This window comes from Myxocyprinus asiaticus, chromosome 13, assembly GCF_019703515.2.
Source record: "Myxocyprinus asiaticus isolate MX2 ecotype Aquarium Trade chromosome 13, UBuf_Myxa_2, whole genome shotgun sequence".
Taxonomy (NCBI): domain Eukaryota; kingdom Metazoa; phylum Chordata; class Actinopteri; order Cypriniformes; family Catostomidae; genus Myxocyprinus; species Myxocyprinus asiaticus.
This window is the reverse complement of record NC_059356.1, coordinates 41,617,734-41,631,888: the sequence shown is the minus strand read 5'-3', so window position 1 is coordinate 41,631,888 and position 14,155 is coordinate 41,617,734. Positions and strand designations below refer to the sequence as shown.

The following is a 14,155-nucleotide window of genomic DNA, read 5'->3' as shown; positions in this document are numbered from 1 at the left end:
TCAATAAATAAACTTCAATTGGTTCAAAATGCAGCAGCCAGAGTGCTGACTAGAACCAAGAAATATGATCATATCAGCCCCATTTTATCATCGTTACATTGGCTACATGTTAAATTTCATATTAATTTTAAAATTCTGTTAAATACATACAAATCTTTAAATGGTCTAGCTCCACTGTACTTAAGTGACCTTCTGACACACTATATTCCATCACGTTCATTACGATCACAAAATTCTGGCTTATTAATAATTCCAAGAATATCAAAATCCACAAAAGGTGGATGATTCTTTTCATATTTGGCTCCTAAACTATGGAATAGTCTCCCTAACACTGTTCGGGATGCAGACACACTCACTCAGTTTAAGTCTAGACTAAAGACTCATCTATTTACCCAGGCATACACCTAATTTATCCATCAAATCACAATTAGGCTGCTTTAGTTAGGTCTGCCGGAACCAGAAACGTCCATCATGATCTATAACTCTGCATAAAATTGAATGGCATCTTTGCTAATATTATTCTATTTGTTTCCATGTCGTATCTCGACTATGATTCATATCCCGAGGTTACCAGAGCCTGCCAGATCCAGCTCTGTTCCTGCTTGGTGTCGGACTCCACTGCTACGTGTCGCTGAGAGATGACGACAAACTACAGCCGGTGCTAGCCAGACATCACTTCAGTTTTTTTACTTCAGAGGATGAACTGAAGATATCAGATACTTCATATGCCACTGCCTGAACCCTGGATTTAGGATGGACCCCACCGAACCTCAACGAAATGGCCTGCAGGTTGAACTGCGATGCACCTCATCATTTATCTCTGCCTGCATCACCTTTGTCTATGGATGGAATACACTCTTGAAATGGAATATGTAGACAATCATTTAACTGCCAACATAAGCCTTCATCATCCAACTAACAAAGGACAATGCATCTATGTGAACTTCTGCAGTTAATCCAGCATGGACTTCAAAGACATTAGTCATTAATCTTACACTTCATAAAAAATCTTTTATTTTTATTTTTAAAACACTAGACCTTAACGCTTACTTAATTTACACATTTAAAACCATGACTTGCACTGCACACAAATAACTAATACTGGCATTACATTCATGTTGTTTAGCCAGAGGGGAACTGGCCCCACAGTGAGCCTGGTTTCTCTCAAGATTATTTTTCTCCATTAACCAACATTTTATGGAGTTTTGTGTTCCTTGCCACAGTCGCCTTCAGTTTGCTCACAGGGGTTCTAAATACAATTATTATTTAATTATTTAAGTTTTTATACACAATTTACAATCATATTTAATCAAACTACACAATGATCACTGTAAGACATTATAGATATTACAGTTAAATGTTTTTGTTAATGCATGATTTCCTGTAAAGCTGCTTTAAAACGATGTGTGTTGTAAAAAGCGCTATACAAATAAAAATGATGACTTACTGGACTAGAATGTTTTTTTTATTTATTTATTTTTTATGTAGTTTTAAGAATAAACATCACAAATGTTTTTTTATATTTATTTGTAAACAATATATACTATCTTATGTCATTATGTCTTTTTGTCAGCTCACAAGTAAAACATTTTTGATGATTTTTTTTATAAAAAAATTTGCAGTGCGAGTCCGTAAAAAATTTCAGTAAAACAAATTAAATGAGAAAACTGATCCTAAACCAGCCCCAAGTGGTGACAATCATAGACTTTTTTTTTTTTGTGGATCTTTTCCCCTTTTCTCCCCAATTTGGAATGCCCAGTTCCCAAAGCGCTCTAAGTTCTCGTGGTGGCGTAGTGACTCGCCTCACTCCGGGTGGCAGAGGACGAATCTCAGTTGATTCCATGTCTGAGACCGTCAATCCGCACATCTAATCACGTGGCTTGTTGAGCGTGTTACCGCGGAGACCTAGCGCGCGAGAGGCTCATGCTATTCTCTGCGGCCTCCACACACAACTCACCATGCGCCCCACCGAGAGCGAACCATATACAGTTGTGCTCAAAAGTTTGCACACCCTGGCAGAAGTTGTGAAATTTTGGCATTGATTTTGAAAATATGACTGATCTGATGAAATATGAACTGATGAAATATGACTGATGAAATATGACAAAAAAAATGTCTTTTATTTAAGGATAGTGATCATATGAAGCCATTTATTATCACATAGTTGTTTGGCTCCTTTTTAAATCATAATGGTAACAGAAATCACCCAAATGGCCCTGATTAAAAGTTTACATACCCTTGAATGTTTGGTCTTGTTACAGACACACAAGGTGACACACACAGGTTTAAATAGCAATTAAAGGTTAATTTCCCACACCTGTGGCTTTTTAAATTGCAATTAGTGTCTGTGTATAAATAGACAATGAGTTTGTTAGCTCTCACGTGGATGCACTGAGCAGGCTATATACTGAGCCATGAGGAGCAGAAAAGAACTGTCAAAAGACCTGCACAACAAGGTAATGGAACTTTATAAAGATGGAAAAGGATATAAAAAGATATCCAAAGCCTTGAAAATGCCAATAAGTAATGTTCAATCACTTATTAAGAAGTGGAAAATTCGGGGATCTCTTGATACCAAGCCAAGGTCAGGTAGACCAATAAAGATTTCAGCCACAACTGCCAGGAGAATTGTTCAGGATACAAAGAATAACCCACAGGTAACCTCAGGAGAAATACAGGCTGCTCTGGAAAAAGACGGTGTGGTTGTTTCAAGGAGCACAATATGACGATACTTGAACAAAAATTAGCTGCATGAGGTTCCATTTCAGAATGTTGCCTTAATGGGATACCTCAGCTAAAAATTCTAATTCTGTTATCAATAACTCACCCTCATGTCGTTACAAACTTTCTTCCGTGGAAAACAAATAATCTTCACATGTCTTTTGCCTCCAAGCAGTCAAGCTTCATAAAGGAAAAAAAAAACAAAACTACAAAACCACAGTAAAAATAGTCGATACGACTCTATTTTCCAAGTCTTCTAAAGCCATACTATCACTTTGTGTGATGAACGGACAGAAATTTAAGTCGTTATTCACTCTCAAATCAATTCATTTAACAACTCCATGTAAGAACCAATTAGGTTTGATGTTACTGATGCATCACCATATTTGACTTGGGCGCTGTATACATGGGGCTGACCAATGATTTGTAGTGGACGAGTGGTACTGACTACTTTTACTGTGCTTTTTGGAGCTTCAAAGTTCTGGCCACTATTCACTTGCATTGTAAGGACAAACAGAGCTGAGATATTCTTCTAAAAATCTTCATCTATGTTCAGCAGAATAAATAAAGTCATACACATCTGGGATGACATTAGGGTGTCAATGATGAGAGAATTTAAATTTTTAAGTGAACTATCCCTCTAAGTAGCGAAGATTTTCGCAAAACAACATGCCTTGCTGCTTTAGAATTTGGAAAAAACGAGGTATGGTGTTGTTGCCCACCTTTTCAAATATTTTTCGCTAGGGGTGCCCCTTAAAAGCTTTCTAAATAGGTTTTAGAACAGAGTTAAACACAAACAAAACACTTACATTATTATTGGGAGATGAGGGGACCGGTTCACTGTTGTTTATGGTATCCACTGAAGAGAAGAATGGTTGTACATTGAGTGGTGCCATGATGGACGTACAGTTTGCTGTTTTGTAACTGGTTGACACTTTTAGTTCTGGCTTTAACACCTGTCAAAGTCAAAGATGCATCTCAATTAGCCATGTTAATGGGCTAATATCCCATGCCTGCAGTCTCCATTTAAATGCTAGTGACAGTGATCAGTCATTAGCATTTTAATCAGCCAGTTTAAAAGCCCCATAACCATGTTCAATGACTTATCAAGAATAAATGATTCTGCTTTATACAAATCATTCATTTATATTGGCGGCCATTTTCACCACTTGCTTACATAACCCACTCTCAATTACGTTGACATGCTTAAGAAAAGCTGTTCACAAAACTATTCTCATATACATAAACTGCACAACAGTGACCTTGTACAGACCTTTTTGATTGGCTGTTTCAAAATGACGGTTTGCATGGGCTCTTCAGATAGGCTATTGTTGTTAAGCAATTCAAATTCTGATTGGCTGGGTAACTTGTTGGGTGTGGACTGTAGTCTCTGAAAAAACAAAAAAACAAAAATGGAAATGTCAGTGATTACACAACAATTTCAGAGGTTTATAGAGCTTGACGCTCTTAAAGGAATTAAAACCCTGTCATCATTTACCCTTATGTTGTTCCAAACCTGTATGACTTTCTTCTGTGGGACACAAAAGGAAATGTTAGGCAGAATGTTAGCCTCAGTCACTATTCACTTTCATTGAATAAAAAAAAAGATGCAATGAAAGTGAATGGTGACTGAGAATAACATACTGCCTAATTCTAGCATTTTGTGTTCAATGGATGAAAGAAAGTCATACAGATTTGGGAAAACATGAGAGTTAATGAATGACAGAATTTTCATATTTGGGTGAAGCATTCCAGCATAAAGAAAAACAAAACAAAAACAAAAACATATTACCTGCACTGGGATGTTATTGGATATTTTGCCCTGAGGGCGACCTCTGGCTGGTGTCTCTGTGTTTTGATTGGACAGTGTTAGCAGGAATTGGTTGCCATTGCTGTCTGTCACTGTTGTGGGGGCAGAGTTAGATTTAAGTATGTCCACTGGGAATGAAGAAACAGGACTTGACTGCTGGTTGGTATGTGCTTTAGGCAACTGCTGAAAAAAAAAAAGGATAAGAAGAAAGGTTAGCAAAAAAACATGGACAAATACACAACACAGTGAGATGCTCCATGACTTTCCATTATAAGTTACAATAAAATAAAAGTTTTACTTTCACAGTTATTTTCACAAATACAGTTACAACTTTTAGTGCATCTTCTTCCACACAATGGGCCTCAATTATGAAACACGAGCAGAACAAATTTTTGTGTAAATCGTTCATGAAGCCGGTCTGATGTAAATTTTCGGATTCATTTAAAGTTTTCATATTTTCAAAATGTTAGTCAATACGAACAGAACTTACACCTACTCCCGACCAACTGTAGATCGTGCGTAAGACATCCGAATATGTTGTGTTCTCTCAGACAAACTGCCATGACTACATTTTGATAAGTAAAATGAAATAAGTAACGAAAAAATTAACTAATAATTAAATTAGAGAAACTAACCTTAAAAAATAACATAAAAAATAAAAAAAGCTTTTATGTAGAAACGTTTCTTTGCTGCTTGCATTTATTTCTTCAAAGTATAGTTTTTTCTCAACTCTACTTTTCCAGCAGAAGTTCTTGATGGGGTGAAAGGTTCATGGAAAGATACAGTTTGTGTTTGATTTTTGAAAAAAATGAATGCCCTCAAATGTGACTGGCCATATTTTTATATGAGCTCTATCATTTAGATTTCATAATTTAGTATGGGCATCATTAAATTGCATTCAGTTGATAACGTACGGTCAATGGTAATGCTGTTAAACTCATTTAGGGTCCGCACACTGTCGTATAGTTAGCAAATCTGTAATATCTTACAGTGTTTCGGTCAAAGACCTTCTTCAGGCATTCTATCAATTTATTTGAAGATTTTTCCTGTTGCAAGGGAAATATCACTGTTACATCATGATTTAACCGAGAAATTTCACCAATGATGTGCTCAACTGAACCAGGGAAGGTTAATGGTGATGGACATCCTCATTTTTTATACTAAAGCTTCATTTCAAACAATTCTTATTGACCACTTGGACTGTTTAATTGACAAAAGAACCTCTGCAAAAGCATGCGATGACTGTAAGTTCCTCTCTTACTTTTTAGAACAAACATGCAAGCGTTTGCTAAATTAATATTTTACGATGTGAATGCATTCCATAAAAAAAAAATAAAGATTACTGTTCGCATAGATGTTAAAAGTTTCCTAATGTCATCAGGGGCGCTGTAAGTACCTGTTGGCCCATGGGCTCGCTGTTCCGCAGAGTTCCCCTTCCAGTTGTTGCGCTACAAGGACACCTTTCGCGGTTGCGGACAGTCTCCGTGACAACAGCTGCATCTCTCGCAGAAAGTGTTTAGACGTGCTCAGTGGGAAGCGCATTTTAGAAAATCATGCAGGAAAAGACTGGGAGTTCTGCAGGGCCCCATGTTTGTCCTGGGCCCTTAGAATCGTCCTAACCTTCCCCCCTTATGGCGCCCCTGACTGTCATTTCCTAGCAAGTCTGAAGCCTTCCTTATATGGCGTTTTCATGGTCGTGGATTGTGAACATTTTGAATGAACGTGCATGCGCATTTACGAATGTTTGGAATTCACTAACATACCTTTCACTAACAAATCTGGGGAATACGATGCATTCGTGAATCTGCCGCAAAGTTTTCAGGAAGCTCCATTTTACGCTTAATTACTCCGTATTTAATTTTTTCGTATATTTATGAACTTTTCATGAATGAGGCCCAATAAAAGTGAAGTCATTCTACCTAACAACTCCACGTAAAAAGGTAAGTCATACAAGTTTGGAATGACTTCAGGATGAGTAATGATGACAAAATTTTCATTTCTGGGTGAACTATGCTCTGACTTGAACTCCGATTAGAAAACTGACCATGTCGTAACAACATCATAGGATTCAAAGCTGTGCTGTACAGTGCTCACTTCTTTTTGTTGTTGCAGTTTGCCTTGCATTTGGTTGCGTTGTTGTTTGTTTGTTTTCCTCTTCCTCTGATGTGATTGTTGCTGCAGGTTACGTTGAATCTGTTGCATTACGAGCTGCTGCTGCTGGTTTTGCTCCGTCTCATTTGCCACCTGCACCTGTGCTTCATGAGGGAACACCTGCAGCTCAGTTCCCATCTCACTCTCCTCCAACTCTATGACCTCTTCTTTCACGGTCACCCTGACCATCTCCACGGTGACACCAGGAGGTTCCTCTTTCACCTGGATTGGCGCACCCACCTGTTTGCCCTCCAGCTGCGAGCGCAGTGATTCGACCAGCTGCTGCTTCTGCAACAGCATGTGTGTGAGCTCCTGTATGCGCCGGTCCTTCTCCTTCAGCATCTGGTCCTTGTCTATAGGGGCCGTTACAGTCACCAGGCAGCAGGAGGACTGAGGCATCTGACTGTCGGGCTCTTCTTTAATGCTGACCGTGGTGGGGAGAGGAGGTGAAGGCCGTAAGGAAAGCTGGGTCAGAGGAGAGGTCACCTGGAGAGGACAGCAACCACAGTTTAACAATTAGGGTTAGGGGTTCAAATCCAGTGAAGGTGTAGCTTCGCTAGTTTTTAAATCAAGTAGCTTTTCAGTAGCGAAGTATGTTTTGACCGGGTAGCGGCGTAGCGTTGGGAAAAGCTACACCGTGCAGCTTTTAGCTTAGCTTAACTCATTTTTCTGTTGAGTATTTTGTAGCTTAGCTTGCTACATTTTTGAGTAGCTTGCCCAACACTGGTCAAATATCTGAAGGAATATTATGGGTTCACTACAAGTTAAGCTTGATCGACGGCATTTGTGGCATAATACTGATTACCACAAAAATAAATTTTGACTTTTCTTACTTCTTGACTTTAAAAAAAGCCAAATCTGGGTTACAGTGAGGCACTTACAATGGAAGTCAATGGAGCCAATCTGTAAGTGTTAAAATACTCACCGTTTCAAAAGTATAAACACAAGATGTAAACAACATGCATGTTAACATGATTTTAATGTGATAAATTCACTTATAAACCTTTTTTGTGTTAAGTTATATTAAATTTTTCAAATTTGTTGCCATGACGACCTAACGCCGTAAACCCAAAAACGACTGTAAAAATGATGATTTAAACACCTTTACAGCTTAAGTAATACACAATTTTTAACAAAAGAATGTATGAAAGTATATAAAATTATAAGCTTCACATATCTGCCTTTAAACCCTCAAAAAATTGGCCCCATTCACTTCCATTAAAGTGCCTTACTGTAACCCAGATTTGTGCTTTTTTTTTACCATTTACATTCGCTGATAAGGACATCTCTATATATCACTTTTTACACTTTTAAATGCATTATTGGATCAATAATTCAGTAGCTATCCTTTTCAATCTGTCTGATGACAATATGATTATTTACCATTTCCCCAAAAGCATCCCCGTTACAACTCATTTCATCTGGGCTAATTCCAGCCAATGAGCGATCAGAGTGGGCGGGGGAAACGGGAGGGGAGGAGCTTGTGCTGCCAAACTGCATTATATGGAGCGCTGTAGTCTGAGCCCTGCCCCTTTCTACAGTGCCGACAAATGAGAAGGTAGGAACCACCATGCTGCTGTCTGTTGATTGGTAGGGGGAAGAGACCCCTCCCACTGCAGGGGCAGAGGGTACACCTGACTGCTGTGGTGTTGGTTGGGTTATGTTGGTTTTACATGATGTTGGCACATTAGTGACGGCATTTCCACCGTATTGCTCCTGAAAATTCTTCAGCCGTTCGATAAGGTCATTTTTGGTGCCTGATACGGTTAATCCTCGCAGTTTTAACTCCTGCTTCAGTGCTGCCACCTACAGGGAATGAAGAGAATAGCAGGATGTTACATCAGTTCAAAGATTTGCCCAATTACTGAATAGCCATTTAGTGATGAATACTGAATGCAGAACGAGTATTCTAATAAACACACAAGATGTTTACTGATAGCAGGAGGTGTTAGTACCTTTAGCTCTTCCAGATTGGGAGGCAGAGGCCCTATTTTAATCCCGCACTCATTTGTGGTGGTCGGGGGATTCTGGCCAGTTGAATTAGTAGATGTTGATTGAAGGGACGGGGCATTACTGGATGGTGAAGGGCCATTGGCTGAAGCAGGGTGTTGATCAGCAGGAGGCCTACATATATTAACATAACACAAATAAATTGCATTGTTGAAGACAAACAGTTCTAAAAGACATCTAGTTAACCAGTATAAAATATATTAAAAGTACAGGAAAATAAATTCCGGGAGATTTCAATCTCTGTCGGAGATCTTAAAAATGTTCATAAGATAAGTTGGAAAAAAGAGATTTATTAAGCAATGTGTATGACGTGACAGAATAGTCCTATTCTTTGCGTAAGCACATGTACAGAGGTGTGTCTTACTTGGGTGGGGCAGGTAGGATGGTGTGGTAGTTGTAGTTTTGCTGTTGTTGGTTGATGATCTGTAGTTGGAGGAAGATTTGCTGTTGATAGAGAAGTTTGGCGTAGGAGGAGTCGAGCAGAGGTGGAGGCTCACGCTCGGCTTTCTGATCCGGAGGAACATACTGGTGATATTTCAGCTTTTTTACCTTCGGTTTATTATCTCGCACCTTCTTAGAACGCTGACCAGGGCGCTCACTTGACCCTTTACCACCCTGAAAGAGATAGATGATGAATGTTCTGACGACAACATGTTAGTTATAGAAGCAAACCAACATTCTAAGTCAGTCATTGCAATCAGATGCAACGCAACAATTTCCAGTGTCGAGTAGTTCTTCTCCCTCACTGAAATTGAAATACTCAGCAACTGAAATACAGCTACAGGGTTCCTTATTGTGACAGGCACAGAAATAGAGGCTACAAGAGTACACAATTAATAAAGTCCCATATTATTATCATTTTATTGATCAAACAAAATCCCAGTAATGATCAGAATTTTTTTTAGATTCTGTGCATAACGCAGCCAGGACTTTTAGCTATTAACAAGCCGGAAATACACTAGTGATCACATCTGTGCTTCCAGCTCACACAAACACATAAGGGAAACAAAACATGGACTCTTATAATGTTCTACAATATATTACAATATAAACACTATGAAGTAAATATTGCCATATAGGCTAATAAATACCATATGATCAGTAATTCTTCAACAGTAGATCATCAGTGAACACTTGTCATAATTGTCCAGTAATATATAAAACAGACTTTTCTCCTTTTCTCTAGGGACTCAAAATATCAAAATATGCACTGAAGTAAAAATAAAGATGAATATTGTCAATGATAAAAGATTTAGATACAGTAAAATACCCACGAGGTGTCAGTGATTGTTTTTTATTTTATTTCTGGAGGCCGCTGTTACACTGCAAAACCAAGCCGGCCACAGAAGAATGCAAAAAAACACAAAAAAAAAACCCCACTATCGGCAACTACCAGTGTTGATTTTTGCTGATAAATGATAGTTCCAAAAAGCAAATATCGGCACAGATTAATCGGTAAAACCGATAGATTAGTCAACCTCTAATATATATATATATATATATATATATATATATATATATATATATATATATATATATATATATATCATATATACACACACACACACACTGTATACTGTATATATGTATATATACTCTATGTGTATGTGTGTGTATGTGTGTGATTCTTGGTAATGCTTTACATTAAAGTGTCATTTGTTAACAACATTAGTTAATATGAACTAACAATGAACAACACTTATTAATGTTTGTTAATGTTAATTATGACATTAATTACTCATTTTTTTAAATCTAAAGTTGTATTTGTTAAGATTAGTTAATGCAATATGAACTAACATTAACAATAAACAATTGTAATTTTATAAGCTAACAGTAACGAAGCTTAATAAATGTTGTAATAAATATATTGTTCATTGTTTGTTACTGCTACCTAATGTATTTACTAATGTTAAGAAATGGCACTTTATTATAAAGTGTTACCAAATTCTTTTAAGATCTCATGGCTCTTCAAGTTTTAGCAATGGAAATCATACTGTTTAATTTCCCTATAATTTCCAAGTTTTCTGAGACTGTGGAACCCTGCAGGTAAAAAGATAATGTTTGATGTTTAATACACAGCTTTGTGGATTGGGATTTTTTACACCACTGAGATTTCAGTGAGGGTGGAGCTAGTCAGTGTGTCATGAAAAACAATAAGGGAAAGTCACTGAAAAAAATGTCTGATTGTGGAGATTTGCAGCATTTGTGGCTTTAATGTGTTGGTTACTGGTTATGACCTATCAGAAAACCTCAAATGTGATTGCAGTTGTTATAGTTTGTATATACAAAATCAATCACCTTCTGCAGTGCAGGGGCTTGCTTTTGGCCTGTTGTTCCATTGGCTACATTCTGCTGAGGGGCGGGTCCAGCTGTGTTTGGCAGTGGAGGGGGAGGAGGAGGAGGGGGCGGGACCTAAAAGAGAAATTAGAGAAGCACATAAACTTGAGGAACTCTGTGCGACTACATTAATATGACATAAATGTGACAAAAGAACCAATACACAAATGTGTGCAGATGATAAAATGTGATTACACATTGCTTGTGTGTTTGCATACGTGTGTGGTGGTGTCTGTGTTTGGAAGTTTAATGAGCGGAATGGAGAAGGAGTGTACTCTAGATAATTCACAATTATAGAGAGCTGAGTGAGCATGATGAACTATGCAGAGACATTAAAGTGTGTGTCTAGTACTCTGATGAAGGATAATTACTTTATTAACCTTAAGGTTAGATTTACTGAAAGTGCAACCTGTATGTATTTGAGAAAATGTGTCTGGCCTTATCCCATATTGCATACTTACACTATGCAATATAAGTATATACTTAACTGGTGATAGCAAAGTACATAGTTTTGAGTGTATATCAACACAGTGCACCAGTACTGGGACAATCGACAGCCTTTGTAGCATAATGACCCCGTTTACACCTGGTTTTAAGATGCGTTTCGGTTGATCCGTTCACAAGTGGTCAGCGTTAAATACAGGTGTAAACTGGGTGCAAAACGGTTTGTGATTGGATCACAAAAACCACATACGGTGACATTGCATTTGATGTGTAAACGCTAATCTGTCCTAAATGTGTCAATCTGTCAATCAACCACTGCACTATCACAAGAAATTAAACTTTACCGGTTATGTGCTACTTTAAAAGGAAATAACCATCCGATCGGAAAATTTGAAAAAGCTGAAACATACACAAGCACAAGAACTTCACGGATCTTCTTCAGTGTGTCTGAAATCAACATGCAGAGACACAGATGACAAGCACTCACATCTGGAGCTCAACTGATACAGGTCCTCCACTAAAACAATGCGTAATTTTGCTGTAAATGTTGCGTTTGTGCTTAGTAAGAGCGCGCCGATTTATTTTATTTTTTGCGCTTTCTTTGTCTTTTCTGACTTTGTTGCGCTTTAATGTCATGCAGTAACACACTGACATAGTGATTGATGTATGTCGTCTTGAAACGGAGACCCTCCCCTCGAAATCCGAATGCTCGTGGTCACAGGAGAGACTTTAGCGACCAGGTGTAAACAGTGAAGTGTCTCGTCTGACCACGTTACCTTAATACTCTTAATACCAGGTGTAAACGGGTTCAATAAAAACTTCTACAGAAAATAAATATGACTTGTCACTTAGTTAAAAATAAAAAAATAAAAGCACAAATCTTGGTTACAGTGAGGCACTTACAATGGATGTAAACAAGGCCATAAAATAAATGTTAAAATACACAAGGTTCGCCAGAAGCATAGTACAGAGGATAAGAGTTTGTGCACCTGTTTGGGTGTGGTTTCATTGGCCAGTGTCTCAGGAGGTGAAGGTAAGTGGGTGGGGTCGGGAGGAGAGTGCTGACAGAACATCTGATCCGGAGAGAATCCGTCACTGCTTTCCTCGTCGAATGAAGAGTTCTCCCCCACTACCTTTGGAAACTCTGTCTCTGATACATAGAAAGTGAACAGAGGAAGAGTGAAATAAAAAAATCGGATAGTTAAAAAAAGGATAGTAAGTTTTAATCAATCATTTTGAAATCAAGGTATGGCTTGGGCCCCTCCTTCAAAGTAAATTTATGGGATTTTTTCACCCATTTCAATATCATGAGTCTGATTTCCTAGAAAAGTAAAAGCATACCTCTCCTTAAGCCACATGATTCGAGGTAATATTTACATCCATAGCATAAACGTGGGGCGAGTTACGTGGCAAAATCTCTAATGCCAATTATAAGCAATAATAATATAATAATAATAGATGCTTTCCTTAGCAAACAACATAAAAAGTAAAGCATTTTCACATCATGATGAAAGAAACCTCTTATCTTTAGTTTATTGCTTCGGTTTTCACTAACTCTGCCATAATATTACCCAAGAGGAAATAATAAAGCCTTTAAATCTTTACATTTAATTAGAACGTGCTCAGATTAAAACATTTTAAATTGCATTCCAAACATGATCCCAGCATTTCTTCACTGTGCAGTTTTGTATGACACTGCATAAACTTCAGTTAATCGACTCAGTCCACCACAATGCGGCGAATGTGAACATGAATGTTAATTCCCATCTAATTAATTTAACTGTGTTTGATGCGCACCAATCTCATTACCATAACTCAGCATTTAATTATCGCCCACTGCACCGCTGCAGGAACACGGCAGGATAAAATATGAAGATGAATGTGCACATACCGCTAACGATGCGATGGAACGGGCTCTTGAGTGCCTGTGTGTGGCTTTAAAGTGAGAGGAAAGTGTTGAGCGGCAGGAATATAAATGCGGATATTTGAGTCTGAGATATGACTCGGAGCATTAGATGACTCGATCGCTAAAGGTAATGTTAAAAAAGGAGCTTCGCTTCAGTCAGGACAGTAAGAACGGTGGAAAAAAAAAAGAGACAGATGAGGATAGGATAGATAAAGATAGAGGGATTTAGATGGGAATTAGTGGAGATAAAAGAGTAAAGTATGAATGAAAGTGTAAAAGTTCAATAAGTGTGACACTATCTTAAGGTTTAGCCAGCGCAAACTTAACTTTAACTCTAGGTAGTGTGTACAGTGGCCCCAAATAGTGTTTGAACGTTCCTAAAGAGAGCCACACTTAAAAAATACAAATGTCTGAATTGCATTACATTAGATAACAACTATCAAACCAAGTGGCAGCTGCATACTAATGATGTTAGACCTTTACTCAGAAGTAGCATTTTTTAAATTACTTTTCAACTGAAATCAAGTTCATTTTTAGTGGATGAAATCAGTTCCCCTCAAGTTCCACTGGTACTGGTTATCGTATTAAAGGAATAGTTCACCCACAAATGAAAATTCTCTCATCATTTACTCACCTTTATGCCATCCCAGATGTGTATGACTTTCTTTCTTCAGCAGAACACAAAGATTTTTAGAAAAATATCTCAGCTCTGTAGGTTCATACAATGCAAGTGAATGGTGATCAGATCTTTATAGATGTAAAAGTGAAAGTAGAGA

At 37.9% G+C, this 14,155-nt stretch overlaps 1 protein-coding gene across 8 annotated transcripts in view; it reads right to left on the bottom strand.

Moving 5' to 3' along the window:
- Positions 1–14,155, bottom strand: part of mrtfaa (myocardin related transcription factor Aa) — a 74,655-nt gene that overhangs the window by 4,829 nt on the left and 55,671 nt on the right. For 7 of the 8 annotated variants that reach the window (XM_051713990.1, XM_051713993.1, XM_051713989.1 and 4 more), the window contains 9 exons: positions 12,463–12,623; positions 10,991–11,104; positions 9,057–9,307; positions 8,638–8,806; positions 8,066–8,488; positions 6,626–7,168; positions 4,514–4,714; positions 3,995–4,111; positions 3,531–3,677 (listed from right to left, as the gene is read on the bottom strand). In XM_051713990.1, the coding sequence (XP_051569950.1) occupies positions 3,531–3,677; positions 3,995–4,111; positions 4,514–4,714; positions 6,626–7,168; positions 8,066–8,488; positions 8,638–8,806; positions 9,057–9,307; positions 10,991–11,104; positions 12,463–12,623 (2,126 nt within the window). The remainder of the gene's footprint in view (positions 1–3,530; positions 3,678–3,994; positions 4,112–4,513; positions 4,715–6,625; positions 7,169–8,065; positions 8,489–8,637; positions 8,807–9,056; positions 9,308–10,990; positions 11,105–12,462; positions 12,624–14,155) is intronic. The other variant, XM_051713992.1, reaches the window with a different exon arrangement.